General features: G+C 36.2%; 1 protein-coding gene across 1 annotated transcript in view; it reads right to left on the reverse strand.

The window, feature by feature from the left end:
• Positions 1-2,920: 2,920 nt before the first annotated feature.
• ITGA4 (integrin, alpha 4 (antigen CD49D, alpha 4 subunit of VLA-4 receptor)) overlaps positions 2,921-21,190 on the reverse strand; it is a 29,782-nt gene continuing 11,512 nt past the window's right edge. The window contains exons 10-27 of the mRNA XM_010295414.1: positions 20,986-21,080; positions 20,531-20,621; positions 19,149-19,194; positions 18,627-18,781; positions 16,859-17,013; positions 13,681-13,830; positions 12,290-12,366; positions 9,426-9,576; positions 8,590-8,688; positions 8,068-8,147; positions 7,635-7,721; positions 6,975-7,065; positions 6,272-6,379; positions 5,876-5,995; positions 4,777-4,896; positions 4,176-4,274; positions 3,846-3,965; positions 2,921-3,013 (exon numbers count right to left, since the gene is read on the reverse strand). Coding sequence (XP_010293716.1) covers positions 2,921-3,013; positions 3,846-3,965; positions 4,176-4,274; positions 4,777-4,896; positions 5,876-5,995; positions 6,272-6,379; positions 6,975-7,065; positions 7,635-7,721; positions 8,068-8,147; positions 8,590-8,688; positions 9,426-9,576; positions 12,290-12,366; positions 13,681-13,830; positions 16,859-17,013; positions 18,627-18,781; positions 19,149-19,194; positions 20,531-20,621; positions 20,986-21,080 — 1,937 coding nt within the window. The remainder of the gene's footprint in view (positions 3,014-3,845; positions 3,966-4,175; positions 4,275-4,776; positions 4,897-5,875; positions 5,996-6,271; positions 6,380-6,974; positions 7,066-7,634; positions 7,722-8,067; positions 8,148-8,589; positions 8,689-9,425; positions 9,577-12,289; positions 12,367-13,680; positions 13,831-16,858; positions 17,014-18,626; positions 18,782-19,148; positions 19,195-20,530; positions 20,622-20,985; positions 21,081-21,190) is intronic.

A 21,190-nucleotide genomic window follows, 5' to 3' on the forward strand; every position in this document is an offset into this window, starting at 1 on the left:
TTGAGTATAATGTGAAATCCAGTCCTTCAAGATTTTGTTAAATCAAAGGCCTAAGCCTTTACGTGGGATCTACAGCCACTATATTTTATTTGATTTCAAATACTACTTTTGAAAAATTCTTACCTGTGATAAATACATAAGACAAAGTAGTACAGCAGATGATTATTTGTCTCCTAAGAACAAGCTGTTAACTTGTTGGAAATCTCATGCCATTTCTGCAGAGAAACCTGGCCAGTAGTAAAGGCCAAATTCATAGATCATGAAATGCCTGCTTTGTAGGCAATTCATTATTATAGGAATCGTAGACCTGGTTCCGCCCTTTGCATGGGAGTTAGCAGCTGCAGAGCGTGGTCATGGTCACAGCATCCTTTGGGCTGGACGGGGCCCTGGCAGGGCTCTAGCCCAACCTCCTGCTCAGAGCTTCATCCAGTCCAGCCTTGAGACCTCCAAGGATGGAGTCATCACCACCTCTCTGCACCCCTCGTTCGATGCCTGGCTGTCCTCATGAGGAGAATGTTTTCCCCAGCTCCAGTTGGAACTTCTCATTTCAGTTTATACCCATTGTCTCAGTCACGGTGAGTAGTCTCCAGTTAAACTACTATCATTGATACTATATCGCATCAACTATTTTTAACCTGTTAAGACAATTCAAACTAAACTTCCTAAAGTTGTCTAAGAGGGAGATTCCAGCTACATTTAGATTTGTTTTCATTACATAACTGAAAATGTAACAAAATAATTTAACTTGCAGGAGAAACAGCATTCATGTGCTTAACTTACTTGGGTTCTTTTTAATAAAATGAAATAGAGCAATACTTTATAACCCTGCCACCATCAGGACATTGTATATTCATTTTTTGTCACTCTGGTTTATAAAAGCTAACTGAACTTCACTTCATACCCTAAGAATGGGCAGTGTTGATGATAAAATCTAAATAGGAAGTATACAATTTCCAAGGCAACTGACTTGGAACTGTACTAAGTCACATGTACTGACTTATGTAAACAGTTTCAAAGATACATAAAATGCTCTAGTTTCACTTTAGTAAAAAGAAGCATGTCAATGCTTCTTCCAGTATTCGAGGTATATTTTTCACAATATGCTGTAGCATCAAACTGATTTCTGTTCAAAGATATTTTAGTTCAAGTGCAAAAATTCACTAAAGCCCTTTGGAAGATAAGCATTTTGTGTATGTTTTCATAGACTTGCAGGAAAATATTTGATTTTTCACATACTTTATTTTGATTTTTTTAAAAATAGATACACATTCATTTGTCCTTACACTGCAGAAGATTTGAGAGAGAAAATTTAGTTTAGTGATCTACATCTTTGGCATCAAATGAAGTGAAAGAAAATTACAAAATGGTCCCAAATACCTTTAGGATCTGTGGACAATGTAGCTTTTATGGCACCAAACACTCCATTAGCGAAAGTGCTTGCTGAAGGCACTGGGTATTGCTTTTGAGTCTCAGGCATCATGAGTCCTGGATGATGGTGCTGCTTCCAAGTGTGTGTACATGTTACATTCATTTCTCCTTGCAGCTCAGAAAGACATCAAAGGCATAGCAAGAAAGGCCGTATTGCATAACTAATAATTAAGTTATTGAAGAAGTTGTACATTCTCCAGTTGTACTGGGGAGCAAAGTCGGGTTTTTTTCCCCTGGATTGTACTATTTCATCAAAGCTAGGTGGCAGTGCAAACTTATCTAGCTGAAGAAACTTCCTGTAGTAGCAGAGCAGTGGTTTGAACCATGTTTCTATTCAGTCATTTGCCTTTCTGCTGAGTGGCTTCTGAGGATGGTATTTCCCTGACACCTTCACAAGAACGCAGGCTAGCTCTCCAAATGACCTCCTTAAGTACTTTCAGGTGGCGCATCTAAAGATAAAATTTGGCCCAGTAAGGTTGGCATTTGGAGTCTTTTGGGTATGTGTTTCTCTGTTTTATCATCATGTGAAGCCTTTTTTTCTTTCAGGTCCTGGAAGAATGCCAGTACTAAAATACTACTACGCTAAGTACTATAGAAAAATCTTCAAATAAATAAAAATAAATACTTGCTTTAAAAAACCCCACATAGAAATATTTAATTGGAGAAGTCCAAAACATCATGGCAGCAATATCTGAGAAAGGATGAAACAACTAATCCTGTCTTGCTTGCAAGTACCATGTTAAAGATGGCTACAAATGATGGTCTCCAGCACCTTACTCTTTCTATAGCTGAGAGAGGATTCTGTGCTGCATCTCCAGGCTGCCCCACAGAATTCCCTGCTCTCAATCTGCCTTTGACCTTCCTGGTTCTGGCTTCCCTGGGTGTCTAAGTCTCTGCAGTGTTGGGGCTGTGCCTGTGAAGTCAAAGCTTACGAGGCTGCATTCAGAAGCCCAAGAGAGCTTCCTACAGCTGTTTTCTACATCCGTGCACTCTACTTACGGTCCTTCTATTGGTTTAAGCTAACTTACCCTTGTAAAACTGCCAAAGCAAGATGAGGGAGGAGTTCTTCTTGAATGTCTAATCAAAAGATTATTGAACCTTGAAAATTAATAAAATAACTCAACTCATGCTAATGTGTTTGACATCTTATTTTCCAGGACTGGCCAAACATTATTACTTCCTAGAAGTTCTTCTTTCTGGTAAGTAATTCCTCTGTTTATCTTTAGTGTTCTTCTGTCTGTTTGAAACCGGAGATATATATATGGCATTTCAAATACTACTGTGAGACTTCAAAACAAACGGTTTTACCTTTTTCATATTGGAAAAAGAACAGTACTCTAAGGTGTAGTCCTCCATACAGTTCAAGGAAATAAAGTGTATTTTGTAAAAGCAAGTGAGCTCAAGACCAGTTTTCTTGTCACTGATGTTTCTCCTGTGAATTCACCTGAATCTTAAAATCCTTCCTTCTAAAATCAAGCGTTTATTTGCCATCTTAGTCATCTTTGTTCCCACTTGTAAAACTCCAGCTGTCTCTTCTGTTCTTGTCTTGAGGGACTGGTTTGTATTGCCTTTTGAAAAAGCCAATCTGAAATACATAATTTTGGAATCTGTTATCAAATCTAAACCATAAAAGATGAACTAAAATAAAAAGCATATATATGGTGTTTATGAACAATGGTATTTGCATTGCTTTGTCATACCAAGTAATCAAGTGTTACTCAATCAAAAAAGCGAGTTTGCTTTTTCTTTACTTTTTGGGAGGCTAATACTCTCCTGCAAGGAGTAAGGACGTGGGGGCTTGTGAACTGTAACAGTCCACAGAATCCAGTACTTCTTAAAATGTGAAATCGTAATAAAACTTTCTTGTTAAATGTCTGTCTTTTCTACACTTCCCTGGGAAAAACAATGGATGGAGAAAGTCTGCACGTAGGTAAAGAAGTTAACAATCTCCTAATTGCTTGTCAGAGAAGCTGAATCTTTCATAGTTTTCTGTTTTCACTTCTGCACAAGATTTTTTTTTAGCGTTTATGTTGCAGTTTAAAATCTGAAACATTTCATTCTGGCAGGAAGCTATGTTCTAGACTATTAGTCATCGTGTGTCAAAGCGACATTAAATGTGGAGCACCATCTGATATCATTAAATTGTATAAATCATTTGCAAACATGAGATGGCATATAAAACATGGGAAGGGGTTTTTGGTGTTGAACAAAAGATGATGTAGAATACACAGAAGATAAAATGAAGGAAAATGGAGACGTATTTTGAAAGAACACAAGTTACAGAAGAAATTATGTTTCTTTAGAAAGGACAGATCGTAAAATATTATTTATCCTTTAGCCTGCATTAACAGATCCAGAGACGCACCAACACTGTGAGTTCCTGACTTGAGAACAACCGAGAAATACTGAAAACTTACCTTCCATAATATAAATGAAAGAAGCAAAAATAAGGTAACACCAACTATTAAGCCTATTCCAATAATTAGCACAGTAACATGGTATTTTGGCTTTTGGTGGTGCACTCCTTCCAAATAGACCTGGAAAGCAGAAAATAAGTTTAGTGCTAACTGATTTTTTTTTTCCCTAAGAGGCACTAAAACAAACTAGGAAAAATTATTACATTCTTAAGTAATTAACCCTCTATTCATTGCCTGCATATAGATATGTATAGAATTCCACAATTTCAGTTGCTGTTGGTTTTTCTACTTTTAACAAGTTAATGAATTTGTGATAAAGAGAATTCTTACATATGCAACTTGCTTATCCTTGTGTAGCTCAATAACTTTTGCATTTTTTTCTGGTGAGGCCATTGCTCTTACTTCAAACTTCAATGCTGATGCATCATCCTGATTAAAAAAAAAAAAAATTAAATCCTATCTTTTAAAAAAATAACTTCAACACATTAATTCCTACCCAACAAAAATGGTAACGCAGCTGCTCACAGAAACAGAATCTCACACAAACACACAATGGTGCCTTTTCTGATCACAAAACAAATTAGTACCAGAAGCTGGAATAAAGCCCAGTTGGATTTTACTTAAGACCACATCCATGCTGCTTTTCTTCGAAAAGTACAATTATGAATTGAAATTAAATCCCAATCCTCCATAACCCAGCTAAAATAGGCAAAGCAATACATAGTATAAAATAAAGTGATAATCTAAAATACATATTTTTCAGTGGTTTTCATTTTTCATGTGTCACCTTGAGTCTTAGCACTGAAAACACAACATAAAATAGGTTAACACCTAAAAGATTTGGATTTAATCATACTGTTTGCAAAAATATATCAATACCGAGAATAGGTCTTGATGTATTCCCCTCAAGTATGAAAAATTCATGTGTTACCATTTCTAAAAGTGAAGGAGTAGCCTCCAGATGCAACTGAACAGTTACTTCTTTTCCACTTTCCATGTTTCCAAGCTTGCAATATATTTGTAAGCAAAGGCTGTCATTTTTCATGCAGTACTGTTAGAAGAGAGGGAAAGGTTAAAACTTAAGTTTATCAATTTATCATCAGTATTAAAGACATTCAGGAACAGAGTAAAACAAAAAGATCCATGTTTGTTCTTGAAAAGTCAAGGTAGAAGACAACACGTAGTTGTTTTTAAAAATCCAATTTTTTTTAGACTGAAAAATAACAGTTGTCATAATTTGTTTGTTTTTCTTTTTAAGGGTTATTTCAAATTAGCTTTTATCAAGAGTGATAAATGACAATGACTAGATGATATACAGTATAACTGATTGATCCTTACGCTTGTACACTGACAGCTAGCACCATTTCACTCAGCTTTGGAGAAGAGAAAAAAACCTGTACATGATTATATTCTTTGTCCAAGACTGCAATGCCCAAGTTCTGATTTCATACTCCAGTGCAGGCTGTCTCTCAATCATTGATGTTCCTTGTAACATGCTTTAAACTTAAAGTCCCAAATTAACGTATTTTAAAATGTCCAGCTTCTTTTAAGATGGAAGTATTAAACAAAATTTACTTTAGCAAACACAAGTTGCAGGGGACAGATTTCTATGAGAACAAGCCCTCAGAAATGTGACACTACATTTACATTTGATGGCACTTTTTTGATGTGGAAGAGGCAATGAATATTTGATCTGCATACTTCATGTAATTAAAATTAAGACTGTTTTTCCCACATGCATTTTTTATTTGTCACTGAATTTCATCTGCTATTCAGTTTGCCCACTCATTCAGTTACGTAACCCTTTAGCAGTTCTTCGTAGGTGACTGCTGACTGCAGTGACATGTCATTAATCAGCTTTCTCATCTCAGTTCTCACCTCTGTCAGTAAAGTCACTTATGACTACACTGAACTTATCACTGGTCCCACCACAAATCCTTGGAAGACCTCATTACATAAGATATACCGTTGTCTTAAGGCTCATTCATACAGTCATTTATTTCCCACGGATGCCAACAGACAGACCTTACCATTTGTCTCTTAGCAGGCTTTGAAAAGAAAGTGACAATATCCTTCAATATGTTTTCATTTTTTTCTGCTGCACTACAGTTTCTGGGATATCTATTATAAGAGCACTGTCCAGCTGTTGTCTGGAAATAAAAATAACATCATCACTGTTAGAATTTAACATTGGATAATAACCAGAATACAGATTTCTGAAAGGCAAGAAGCTCAAAAGGAATGTAAATTTTACTTCCAGAATTCTAAAACACATGGGGCTGAAGACCATCCCATTCTTGTTCATTCTGCTTCACCACAGCTAGCAAATTGAACACATACTTAGTACCTCATTTTGCTATGCTCTGCTTCTCTTTTTCATGGAGTTCATATAGCTAGTAAAACTATAGTAAGTAACCTGTGCTTACCTTGATATCCAATGTGTTGAATAATTTGAAGTCATTGGGTGGAAAAGCATTAGGTATCATTATCTCTAAGTTTGTATTTGGAGCCATGCTTGGTCCTGCACTGATAACCTTGTGGGAAAGAATGTTATACTTTTAAAGCTTTCAGTCATGGTAGTGGATTCTGCTAGGGGTTGTAACATTTTGCTTAATTCATTCTACAGGCTTACTGAACCCTTCACTTCTTTGAACCCAGTGAGTAAGTAGTGCTAATCTGCAATGACTACCCTGAGGTCATACAGACTGCCTTCCGGGAGAATGTGCAAAAGGAACTAGGGGAGATTAATGTCTAACTCCTGCTTTTAATCCATTGGAGACAAATCTGATACCTATACATCCTCTTGTAAGAAGCTCCTGGTTCCTTTTGCTTACTATACGATAATTCCTTTTAAAGTGTTTCTTGATGGGAGAAGGGGCAAGTAAGAACTGCTCTACCACTTTCAATCCTGCTGTGCTAAGTATTTTTTCTCTGACCATTCAGTGGAAGTGTTCAAAGAGAGATTAACAGCCACTTCCCATCACTAATGTACAAAAGTCGCTCAGCCATGCCCCTGTACTCTTTAAAAAGTTCCCTCAGTGACTCTGCAGACCGTCACTAGATACACCGGAAATCTAAGCATTAATCTTCAAAACAAGGGTAACATGTTTACAAGGAAAAAAGTCTTACGTGGAAAGTGAAGTTGATACTCTCCTTCATACACGTAACTGGTGAATCTTTCTCATCTGTTCCATAAACAAACGAAGCTGGTGATACAAATCTACAATGGTTTAGAAGTTGTTCATTAATAGAATTGCTATGCATCGTTAGGAAAACTTTTTGCTCCATGCTATCTCCAGTAAGATTGGTTCTAATACCCGACGTTGTGTTTAAGTAAATCTAGGAACACTGAGTAGAAGTCCTCTACCTTGGTACTCTTTGCTTTTAAAAAGGCAGATGAATCAGAAAACATCATAAATCCTCATCCAAAACTTATGCTCCATGAATGTCCCACAACAAACCCAGAACATGGTCAATGTTAAGCAAGGAATGTGCGGATCTGCTGTGCTCTTATTAAATACCCGGTTCTATAAAAAATATTCCTGTTCTTAAAAAATATTTGTCTGTTAAGAGGCAAGTTTGAGGCACTATACAGGTATCATTGGTCTCATCTCACAGTAGTGGGAACAAAATCTTAGAAGTGTGTGGGTCAGACCCCAGGATAGCTGTGCCGTCTCATTCCCAAGATTCTTCAGCTACATCACACTTCTGCTTAAAACCTTTGCAAATTTAAAATAGTAACAAGACAACAGTTCTGTGGATGTGCAGGCATAGCAACAGCTGACTTACCCATGAGCATTTAGCTCAATCTCATATTTTAGAGGTACAGCTAAAGTTAGCGTGTTATCCAGCAACATGTTTCCATCTTCATTTTTACTATAAAAACACAATGAGAGAAAAATGAGTACCGTATGCAGCGTCATATGCTATGCATTATTTCTATAAACAAATACTAAACAGACCCTTCTGCTTATTAAAAAAAAATATTTAATTGACAACAACATGTCAGGTAGTAAAAAAAAAGACCATTTTATACAGGCAGAAACCTGCTCAGTATTTAAATATCTATTATATGGGGGTTTTTTGTAATTACCCTTTCTCTACAGATTTGCAACCAACGTGCTTTCTTGCAGTTGTGCTTTGCTAAGTCTTTCCACTGTTTCCTGTTCTGTTTTCCAAAGCTAATAATATTTTTCATCGAGCAATTTTTATTAGACTTTACCAGGTAGCGTTAATGATGATGTTGAGGTCATCTTCTGCTCTGGTAAATGAGCTTGCATCCAAGAGGAAACTAAAATCCAGCTGTAGAACAAATAAAATTTTCTTTATATCAGATGACAGTATGTCTTAACATAGTTTAAATAAAAATATTTTATTAAACTCATTTAGAATTTCCTGCTTCCAAAAAATTCAGAACTAAGAAAATACTTGCTTTTTGTGTCTCCTACTCCCTTTCTATTGACCTAACACATTTGTTCATAGCCTTAGTCAGCTCACTTGTCTCGGAAGCCAAGCACAAGCAGTTGACGCATAACACAAGCAATGTTGTACCTTAATGAATTATTCCGGAGAGTGTGTAAGCAACTAGTTTTAAAAGTAGCAGAAGGATTCAGATACCAACATCATAAAAGATGTTAGCTGGGAATGAAAGGAAGATTCTGAAAAACAAAGGGTTTTTCCCCCTGAAAATCCTCATAACATATTTAGGGTGTTTTTAAAGTTAGGAGCTTCATACATAGCTTACCTTTGATTTTTGATCTACATATAAATAACCAACACTGCACTCAAGTTTCACTGCATTAATTTCTTTATCTAGTACTTCACAATGTATCTGTTTTTCTTCCTAAAATAAAGGACAAATTATTAATGATTAAAATAAAACTGCTTTTTTCAGACATTTCAAATTACATGCACATACTGAAATTGGGTGGTTTATATTTCCCTGAACTAGGTGTTCGTTATTTCACTGATGCAAATATACAGAACAATGATATTATTTGTGACTACTTTAATGTATCCTTATATTGATTACTGTATCCTGTTACTTCATCCTGTTTGCTAATAGTGAAGCTAAGGTGTATGCACCAGACCCAGGCCCACCCAAGTTTAAAGCCAGCCTCTGAAAGGTGTCAGGGGGATTCTACACGGAGAGCAGTTATTTTAAAAAGGCAGAAAGAGAAAACAGTTAGATTTGTGACTTCTTCCTAAGACTATGTATCTGTGAAAAAAAGCAGATTCAATGAGGTCTTCATGATCACTGAAAACGTCATCATCAGACAAAAAGTAGCAGTAACATCCTGAAATACATTTAGAAACCTCTTTTTTTAATTTTTGTTTTTATCATCACATCCTGTTATTGAAATGATTTAAGTGACCTGTACTGATTAAATTGCACACGGTTTAGGTAGCTAGAAGTCTGAGAACTTAAAAACTGGAGTTGTGTCAGCTTGTTTGGGGTGTGTGTGTAGGTTTTCAGTATCTAAAGAAACTCAACAATCCATTAACACAATTTGAAAAATGTCTGGCTGAGAAAGAAAAATATCAAAGGATTACAGTTCAACCCATTTTTTTTGTTCTTACCAGTTCTAAAACTCGGATGAAATAAAGACCTTTAGGGATTTGAATGTGGAGGACAGTTTCATATGCATCATCTCCAACATTGAGCAGAGAAATGTTCAACAATAAAGTCTTCATACTTCCAACAGCGAGGTATGTTTTCTTATCATGAGGCCTATAAAAATAATCATCATAATACAGGTGAAAACTAATTCTATATACAGCTCGTATGCAAGAATTTTCCACCAGTGCTCTTTTAGTTAACTTCATGTAGTTCTGGCAAAGCTCAGCTCAAGATCATTGGGAAAGCTTTTACTCAGTCCTGTAACTGAAGGTACTACACCAGTTACATGACAGTCAACCCCAGAATTGTACTTTTTAAGGCCTGAGGTTATTAATATGAGAGCAAGAAAACTGTTATCAGACCAGTCATGCTTCTGGCTTTTACACGATAGGTCCTTTCCTTTACAGACAAGAATAGCAATGTGCGACTGCTACAGTATTTTCAGACATTATTTCAAAATTCTCTCTTTGTACCTTAAGTAATAGGATTGAGTTAATACGAAACAGGTCACGAAGAGGGCAAGCGAACATGCCTATCTCATGATCTATGCCATGTTCTATAATCATGTTACAAGTACGGACACCCTATGGGGGGCTAAAAGTAAACTTCAGCTTGACATTAAAGTTTAATTAAGACTTGTAGAAAGGCTGCCTAGAAATAGACATTTATCAGATATTCTGGCTTGAAACCAAAGCATTAGTCACAGAACACCTTTGGGAAAGAAGCTGGCACTTAGAAAAGCAACAGAAGGTAAAAGCACTGCATAAGCAGATAGGCTCCAAGACAAAAGCAAAGAATTAAAGAAACACACGTTAACATTTCAGTAGCTTGATTAAATTTAGGTTAAATTTTAAAGTTGCTTTACTAGTTATGTGCTTTACTGTTCAGTCCTCTTACATGCATTAAAGCCAAGCTCATTAACAAGATGCTGTCACAAAGATGCCTCCCAGCTTAACACACAAGTACACAAAAGCACCAGGTGCACATCTGGGACTACAGCAAAGCTGAACTAGAGTTTTTTCCCTGGTAATCGTATTTCATTCTTCATTAAAAAATGCATGATGCAGACTAGACAGTTACAGAGCAGGCCAAAATCTAAGCAATTCAAACAAAACATGATAGTGTATACGCGAAGACTCATAACTCAGTAAGTAAAGCATTACACTGAGACCCGTATTTGATTTCATTCTTTTAAGGCTAAAAGTGTTTGCTTTGTTGTTCAAGGATAACGAATGCATTCTGCCTAGACAAAATAAATTAACACTTCACAGCTAACTAGTTTTTAATAGAGATTCTAGGGGTACAATGTAATTTAAGGTGATGCTTCACACTTTATCAAGATATTTAGCCTATTTATTTACAGTGAAAATCTACTACTGGTACCTAATGCCAAGCAGGTATGTTGTAATCTGTTTTCTGTTCTTAGAGCATTGAAGTACTTGCTAAACTGCACTGCTAATGTCACAAATGGAAATGCTGCATAATCTTTCTTTCTTTCTGAAAAGTTTATGATTGTTCAAATAAAATAACCTTCAAGCCTGAGACTCATGCTACAGGCCATGCGTTGAAGTAGGCAGAAAGATCTTTTTTTGTCTTATTCTGAAATCTGTGAAGACGAAAAAGCTTGTGCTCAGGATCACACACATGTGAATAATCAGCGTTCTGTGACTGTCATCATCTTTTGGTGTTGTTTTAGGTGGTTCAACCTGGCATCTCGATTGAAGTAGAATCAATTTTAAAAGTGGTAAATTACACAATAAAATCCAGGTCACACACAGAATACCTAACCAGCTGAGATTCACAACAGGTACAGTTTCTCTTTTCGCACAGCAGCAATCCGTATTTCTTGCTTTGAAGTATAATATAGAATAAAGAAAAAGGTTGTGAAGATAAAATGTAACTTAAAAATCATATAATTAAAATCCATTCTGAATAGAAACAATGATACATGGCTTAAAACCTTCCAAAGATGATGCTAATAGAAGTATATCAAAGTATTGCTTGGTGTGATGCAGATTCTGCAAGACAATAATAATTGTATTCAAATACTTTGAAAGTGCATTAATCACCCTGCATAATAACAGGGTTTAAACATGATAACTAATTGGAAGGAGTGGGAAAAACTGAAACTTGCTAAATGGTATATAAAAAAAAAATTAGGGATATAAATGAAAAAAATCACAAAACAAAATTAATTTTGGAAAACGCAAGTTAATTCATGTAGAGAAAAGAAGTCTAAACCTCACATAACACTCAACCATCTGGTGTCTCAATCAGCAGTGTAAAACTGAAGATGTAATATTCTTCAGTAAATGAGGAAAAACAGCCACTTAATTATTTTAAAATTGAAATAATAAATATAACAGTGTCATAGCACAAAACTGAAGTATCTTCTTTGTACAGCGCAAGTACAGTATAAGAGCAGCAGAAGTGATTGATAGCTTGTGAGTTTAACTAGTTATGATGCCTACAGGTTGAGTATGCATTGTGCACTGTATCTTAGCCCAGTTACATATGAAGTATAGAATACAAGTTTACCTTTTTTGTCAAGAAGTTATCTTTTATGAGCTGTAAAGTCTTCTAATTATGCAAGAACAGTTCTTCAATTATATACATTTCTGTTACATTTCCTAGAAGATTTACAATTTAAAAATATTCTTCAACTAAACACAGGTTTAGTCCTTATATTTTCTCAAGGAGTCCAGAGTCTACTTTTGCAAACTAATGTTCTTAACATACAAAAGATTAAGGAGTAATTTAGATAAAATCTTATTAGACCTCCTTCAAAAAAAAAAAAAAAAAATCAAAGCCATGTTAAACTTACTTTGGAAAAACAACTTTTCCAGAAACTCTCAAGTCAGCAGAACAATTTTCTTGGGAGCAAAATCTTGCAAAAACAAACTATAAAAAACAAATTTAAAAAAGCACTTTAGTGTGGTATGCATATTATAGCAAGTAAAAGTACTTCCCAAGAAAGAAACCTGTCATCTTGTTACCAAGTATCTGGAATTGGCTAATAGCTCTCGCTCCTAAAAACACCTCCATCAGGCTATGGATTTGCTGTTTTCCAAACACGCTCTGCGCACTCAGAATAACAACACAGAGGCGTTCTGGACTCAGTCTCTCACAGTTAAACCAGCGGGGGGTAGCTTCAGCTATGTTTTAAAAAGTAGTTTTAAACGTAAAAGTAGTTTTAAAAAAAGTAGTTTTAAAACGTAAGAAGGGCAGAGTGTTTTAGAGGATCCACAACTGAGGTCTCTGCAGTCTCTCCTATGATGCAGCACGTGAACTTTTGCAAGAAAGTTTCATTACACAAACATTACTTGTCGTACTGCTAGTAAGGTTTGATGAGAATAGAGACACCATGAGTTGCATATGTCCATGCCTTGGTCATCAGTATGCTATAGAGCGCATTTATGTCACTATAGTAACACCACCCTCTTTCTCTCTAACTCTGCGGTTTCTAAAACAAAATTTTGAATGAAGATGAAGAGGAAAAGCATACTATTTAAAAGAAACTTTTATGTATCTCTGAGTTCTGATAGCCAACTGTATCTGAGTTACATGAAGCTTACTGCTTGTGTAAAGTCATAATATGTTTATGACCATTTCATAGTTAAAAATTCAGAGCATCCTGACTGTTGCTTAACTCAGAATAAAAGTCTATTAACTCTTAAGTTTTTTTGGTGAAGAAAGTTAATTTCATATTCATTTAAGAATACAGACTTTGTTTTTGAAAACCTGCAATACCTTCACAGAACTGGTATTTCAGCAACATCATTGAAACACTTCAAGATTAATACCAACATGATTATTGTGTACTTAACACAGAATTAATTTTAAAGAACAGTTTTATACTGGTGACTCATCCTGTGTAGCTGAAACAGAATGAGTATTTCAAAGAGTGAATTTCATACCTGTGTGTTCTGAGGTATATATTATGTTCTTGCAAGTTCTCTACATATACCTCTTTTTCTTTTTTTTTAAATGATAATACAAATTTTATACCCGTTCTGCAAAGATATTTTAAGGGAAAAATCAGGCATTTTTTAGCACGCTTATTAATATGTTAATTAATTAAGATCAAGCACTAGGTGCTGGTCTGGAAAATGCATTCCTTCACATGCTATGGATGTGTGAAGCTTTTTTTTCATTGAAGATTAAAACGTGAATATTTACTTAGTGCATCTAAAGAAAGAGGACTCATACACTGACCTTGCTTTTTATAACGTCTTTTTCTTTCCTCCGTTGAAGAACAGGTTGAAGTGGTGAAAATTCTTGAGCATTTCTTTTCCGTAGAATATGGTGGCCCAGATGATAACTTGCTTCAACATGTACAGGAGTCAAGATATCCCTTACATCTTTCTATGAAAATTTGAAACCTAATGAGTTAATCATATAAGACAAGACATGTATGCTTATGTTTTAAAGATTATATGTTGCCCTAGAACTAACTTAAACAGGAACACTTATTTTTTACATGTAAAATAATTTCATATGCCATATGGCTCCTACACTTTTTCCAGACTGCTTTGTCGCTGAAAGAGGTAATCAGAAACGCAGAAAGGCATAATACCTGCAGTGACAGCATCAGGCATTTCTGAATGGAAGATTCTTTATTAAAAGAAGTCTTACTGAATAGTAAACCTATTTCTGTCAATAATACTGCCTTACACACATATGAAATGCTGTACTGTCCAAATAGAAAAAAAAGTAAAAGTTGGCTGAAATGGGGAAAGTTAACCAGTGGGATAATTCCAGACAAAACCCATGGATATTTCTGTATGAAATCAAATGGAGTTCTCCCACAGTACCACTAAATCGGGTCACGACTGCATTGTATTTTTCTGCCTCTTTATTTCCTATTCTGTATTAAAAAGATTGAACTCCTCAATAAATGACCATTTTGTACATGAAGCCTTGACTGTGTAGGAATGTTGCAGATCAGAGCCCAAACTACCTACTTGTGAAAACCGAACAGCTTGAAGCACCAAGTACTAACAATAGCAAACCTGCCTGAATTATTCCCTAAGTGCAGGAGATAGACAGACGCTGATTGTCCCTCCACATGGCCACTACTTTAATTCTTATCTGCAAGCTTGCCAAATCACGTATTATCTAATTCATAATAATTTTCCACAAGGTCTTCTCTGCATCTGCTTTATATTACTGCCATTATACTAATAAGCTATTAATTAGTCTTTACTCAAAATACATAAAATGTACATTGTCTCTTGCAAAGACTGTACCTGGCAGACATTCACACTTAACTTCCGGAGCTTCATACAAGTACAGAAACCTTAGTGGGTGGAAGGAGATGCTTATAATGGTATTAACTAAGAATTAGAAAGAAAATTGAATTATATGGAGAAAAAAATACTAATGATAGACTATAGGAAGTGATGAGCCAAATAATATCCTTCCTCATACACAAGTACCTGCAGATGCTGGTACAGCAATCTGTACAAGGTCGGCTGTCAGTCAGATCTCTCTTAGCTTACAAAACACTTACTTCTAAGTGGTAATTTGCCATTGCTCCTGTAAGTAACATTCACTTAGGTGCAACTATCTGTTGAGATGCAGTAGATAACATAAGCTTTCCTTTCTACCCCAAAGCTTTATCATGAAGAATTGGCTTTTAACAGTGTCATAATTTCAAAAGGTCACAGAATTGCTACCTTGAGAATTTTAAAGAAAAGGCTAGGCAAACTAGTCCACTACTTTATTACCCTTGTTTCCTCTTACATCTGAATATTCCCTGTCCTTAGTATTTCTTTAAAGAATTCTTTTCCCCCTGAGATAAGGTCTTACAGGAGCTAAGTCTGTTTTTTTCTGAGTTTAATAAAGCATGGTTCCTCTGTGTCTGATAGGTTTTATTGTTTGATTGTGGTTTAGGACTTCAAGTTCTTCCCATTATTCTCCAAAATTTTTGTTGGAATAGGCAAGCTTCTAAGATGTTTGATAGACGGAATCACTTTTATACTTTCTTGTCCAGTGAACGGCCTTAAAAATATTATATCCTTGTCCTGATTGCAGTTGTGTTTACTTTCAAGACAGGTCCCTCATTCATCCTTCAGAGGGATACCTCACGCATGAATATGACAGTTCATCTCCTCCAGGGCAACAGTGACTTTAAGGCTACTATTGGAGTTCGGGTCTTACTGACTAGATTCTTACTAACTTCTTTCCAAGTCAGTACCATCCTCAGTTTCAAAGGATGGTTGCTGTTGGATCAAACTCTGCTTCTGGAGAAACTAACAGCCAATTTCCTCCTGCTGAGTAGCTGGTTCCATCTCTATTATTGGCATTGGTACAGGCCTCCCTGGCTAGCTGGCACCTTGCAGGTCTCCAGAAGCCTCCTGCCGAACACCCACTTGCCCTGGCAGCACTTCTACCTCTGTGGCTTCTCTGAAGCACTTCTACCAGCAGATCCCTTCAGCGAGAGAGAACTGTAACCACATTCACTACTATCTGGTCCCAGATTCAGGCTGATAGGTCCAGGAAAAAGACGTATCTATGCAGGCTTCACTTTTGTGAGCAGAGTAGAGAGATGACTTTGTCAGCACACTGCACATTCTTCATATTGTTCAGCTCTAAATTCATTCATGAAACTCTGGTGAGTGCTCTTCCTACCCCTTTTCTACCTCTTGATTCTCTGAGTATTTCCCTTGGTGAGCGCTGCATCCCTTGCAGGAAAAAAAAAGCAAACAATTGCAACCAAGTTCTTCTTCACGCCCTGCTAGCCTTTGGCTCCTTGCAACAAATCCACAAAACAGACCACACGATAAACCTCAAGCTACAGACTCTTCTAGCAATCGCCTTCATTTCGCTTCCTATGGATCAGGAATGGGTTCTTATCAGGTGAGTCTACCTCAACTACTTACAGTAAAAAGAGGCCCAAGACCATATATGTGTTCTTTGAAATAGTGACAAACGACAAAACATAATAAACATTTCCTCTGTGTAATTACAAGTTTAAAGATTTTGCATTAAGGAGTGCATAGGAAAATTCCATCAGAAATGTTCAGCAAAAAATATATGTTATACCGTATCTTCTTGGTTGCTCCAAGCCAGCCTCAATCTATGATCTGTCATCCATAAAAAAGGGTGAAAAAAAATGTCAAGAATGTTCATGTCCTGCTTCCTCATGGTAATGATTATTATTATGCACATTCTCACTGACATAAGAGATGGCAGACCCACTGACTTCCCACAGAAAGCTGAGAAAGCATCAGAATTAAAATGTATTAACTGTGGAGGGTATGAACACAAATATTTTACTTCCAAAATGATGTGATGCAATTGTAAACAAAATAGGTTCTTTTGCAGCAGGTGTGCTTTTCGAAGGATAACAAAGGATTTACAGGGCAATACATACTGATAATTACATTACCCTCATAAATGCTGGATGTTCTTTGCAGGCAATATTCTTGCTGTAAATCTTTACATTTCCGGAGATTGTATCAGATGTTCCATTGGAGGAAAAATAAAATCTTGCTTGTGTGTCCACTTTTCTGTTCATGTCAACACTCAGATTATAAAGTAGTACTGCAAAATAAAACCCAGGGAAAAAAAAAAGTCATAAAAACTTTAAGTGTTATAATTTACATTAATTTACGATAGAAATTACATCTTCTCACTCACTTCCTTAAGTATGTTCTGTAATACCCATTTTGAAATGCTCCACTTAAAAATTCTCCAACATAAATCCATACCTAACGAAAGCTTCTAGCCCTCTGAAAACTGACTGCATCATGACTGATGCCTGGATATATGCTTTCACATCAGGGACAGTTTTGTCAAGCTATATTTATAATTTTCTACCAGAATCTATTTAGAGAAAACTCACTTCAGTAACTTACAGGGCTGACATTAAATTTCAACAAAGAGGTAAGTCAACAGACACTGACAAATATTAACTTCACAGTTTTTTCTGTTTAAGGTAACATGAATTGCTATGATAACAAATTGCAATAAGTTTCAGAGCGTTACTGATCTATTACTTCTTAATCTCTGCCAAAAGTTAGGATATCCAGGATTTCCTCTAGTAGTGTTTTCTATTTAAGTTGAAGAGTCTTACGTCCAAATCCAGCAAGGGTAATCCAGTTTGCTCATCTTTCACAAAAAATACGAATTTCAAAAGAGCTGAACTTGAAACTTTACAGTTCATCATTAGATTTGTGCTCTGTAATGTATTCCTAAAGGGTGTCATACATTCTCATATGGAAGATTTAAGCAACAGCAGGGCTGTTTGCAGTTTACAAATAGCACGTGACAAGTAGGTTAAAAGCACCCAGGCAATACAGTCAAATTTAGACAGTAAATTATTTTAAGTAAGTTCACCATGAATATTCCCTCCAACAGATACTGCTTCAAGCAATAGCAGTTTTTGCCAAAAGCAAAATATGCATTCTATAAAATACAACATATATTTTTCAGTATTTTTGATGGGACTCCTCTCTTTCATACAGTGTTCCATAACGGTACGATCAGGTGCTTGGGCTGCTTTGTGAAGGGAATGTCTTTTCTCTATGGCTAAGTGGAAGACTGCATCCTCCAGCAGTCCCATACGGCTTGGTCCATGTCTGGGAGGACTGCTTTTAGAGGACATCCGAATATCATGCTGAACAATCCATTTGATTCTACGTCAAGAAAAGACATTCACCCACCATTAATTCCCTACCTAACTGCAAAGCAACAGCCCAGACATTTGCATGTGGACGGTTCAGACGAACTGACAGACACTCGTGTTGGGCCCTGTGCAAAACAGAATGTGGTCCCCGGGCAACTACGTAAAAGAAGGTGTTCACAAAGCAAGTGCAGTCTGTTTCTTTGTGAACCCTAACGGCATGCTCTCTCATTCAAAACCCTGTCAAAATGACGGATCTAGTTGTCACGACGCTATGAAAGGGACCACCTGAAATGGCGTCATTACAATGTAGTTCGAAAGTGCGAATCTAATCACACCGCTGTTCGGTAAGTTAATTCAGGTACCAGAATTAGCCTATGATGGTACTGGTTTAGTACTGCTGCAAAACCCAGGTGAAAATATTACTAAATGGTTGTGCACAGCCCTCCTGAACTCTGAAGAATAGCACTATTCTGTAAATAAGTGCATTTAAAATGAATACAGATGCTGGAATTTTTTCCAAGTAGCTTACCAATATAACCAGGTACTTCTCGTCCTGTATAGGTAAAGCATATCTTCAGATTCATACAGGTGGCAGGCTGGTCATTTTCCATGCAGTTTAAATTAGTCCGATTTATTGAATTAGGATGTTTTAAAGAAGCTTCAACAATTATCACTGGTTTTGTTCTGAGAACAGAAATGAGTTAACATTCACAAAACACTTCAGAATTAGCTTACAGAATCTCTGACAGAATCTAATTTTATACTTTATAATTATCATTTTTTAAACTATCTAGATTTTTCAGAATCCAAATAGTTGTATGCACATCATTTGTTGCCTCGAGAAGTTTCAGAATAGTATTTTCTTTTTCTTCAAGATGTTTACTTAAATGTTTCAGTTGTAGAGCATTCTAGAGCCTAATGAGTAAAGTTCAAGACACCAAGAATAATAAATATCATGAGGTTAAAATATACTACTAAGCTTTATTAAATTACATTAGAAATACAGTTACATTTTATGGTCTTTAAAAGCACTGAAATGTAGCAATCTCACCTCAGCACCACAGCAGAATCAGAAAGAAATGCACCAACTGCTACATCTGTACGATAAAAAAAAAAGATCAATAAGCATAGTTTGTCACAGGAATGACTTCTCAGGTACAAGCATTTTATAGCATATTCACCTTTTGGTAAGCATTGAAACACCATATGCCCTTTATTTATTAGAAGGCTTATGCTAATATTCAAAGGTGTTCTTCTCCGTCTAGAAGATGATTCCTCAAATACTCGTTCACTGTCCATTAAGGCTGTGTGCTAATTTGCTGGACTTGCGGATACTGGTAATGTGATGATCTGATTTCTATTCCACGTTTAAGTGGCTGATACTGATGGACAAGTCAGCTAAATAGGAGGTACTTGCCTTCTTTTTAATCCAAATATGCAATATTGCTATAAGCACACACACATAAACGATTCAGTTATATATATTACTATGTATATTATATGAATGAAAGTATACATAGATAGAAAAAAAAATCTTTTATTTATTCCAAACTAACTGAAAACTATTCATGCAATAAGAAATACACACAGTATATACACCTCTCAAATGAGGTAGCAAAAGCGAATCGTCAGATGAGTCTAAATGATACAAGGGTCCGAGGATGCGACTCCCAAATCAGTAAGCAACAGGTGACCTGACAGCAGACTACTTGTACACTGCCTCGTAGCCCAGCATTACAAATTAACCTGGATTAACTTTCCTGTTGGCAGAGCCAGAACATACAACATGCAGTTCACCATAACTTTAAGCTTTTACACCCACAGGGGCAGGACAGGCAACACCTGACCTGATACAACGCTTAACTGCATAATGTCAAAACATTTTGAAAATACATATAGAACAAGTATATACTTGGAACCAGCTACGCTGTTTTACACCAGACGAGCACTTCTGTGTCATGCCCTCAAGAACTCCACAACAGCCTTAATCCAATGCCCTGAGCCCTGGCTCAGGTTAGTGTATTGTTCACACAGACCCAGAGTCACGGAGCTCAGTGAAGACCCGTACGATTTTTAGGTTAGCACACCAGTCTGGACAGCGAACATGCTTCCAGTGCCCAAACTAGTTCGTGGTGACATTAGCAGATGAGATGGCTGCCATAGAAATAAAAATTACGTTTTTCTTCCTCTTGTGCACTATGATCTTACATCATTCTCAGTCCTTAAATAATAGATGACTGTGAAAATGGATTGCTTGGCCTCAGCTTTACCTTTTTTGTTTTTTTTTCCCCACTTCCCAAAATGCACGATGTGACATGTCATCTTAATAACACATTTTTCTTCTCTTAAAAGTTACAAGTAGCATGGTAGGGTTCTTCCGTATGAACCTCTACTCTTTTAAAAATGAAAAACAAACAAAATTGTTTAATTCACCTTGATAACCATTGTTGTCTGCATCAATGCCACTTGCTATGGATTGTCCAAACATGCTTAAAGAATTACTGACTTCATGTCCTTGTATTCTCTGAGGAGGAAAAAAACAGAAGAGAAAATTATTCTTGTAAAGCTGATCTTTGAATTAACAATATCCAGTGAAAAATGTTAGCACGGCCATCCTGCTGCTGAAGGCAGTTACATGCTTAGCTGTGAAAGTATACCTCTGAAAGTAATATTAATTACTATAAACGTTATGTCCCATAAATCCTGTTTGAGGCCTCCGGTTTATTTTTCTGTTACAGGTTATATTATGAGTGAAAATCATAGACTATGGAAAAAAACTTCTGAAGTCTTTTACAGTACCTCAGATGGTCTGAGTATTAAATGAATGGAAAACCCTCTTGAAATTAAACTTAATTTTTTTCTGGATTATTTTTCACTGAAAAGCATACCTGTGAAAATGATGGCGTTATTCCATCTTCCCTGCCATTGTATATATAAATAACCCCTTTTAGATTATCTTCTTGTGGAGCCCCAATTGCTACATCTGTGGAAAAACAATTTAACCCTAATCAGTTGACTAGGAAACATGAACAAGGAAGAGTTAAAGAAAACCAACTCGTGATGCATGCAATGCTGGACCAAATTTATTTGACT

The sequence above is a fragment of the Phaethon lepturus genome, unplaced genomic scaffold (assembly GCF_000687285.1).
Source record: "Phaethon lepturus isolate BGI_N335 unplaced genomic scaffold, ASM68728v1 scaffold35459, whole genome shotgun sequence".
NCBI lineage: Eukaryota > Metazoa > Chordata > Aves > Phaethontiformes > Phaethontidae > Phaethon > Phaethon lepturus.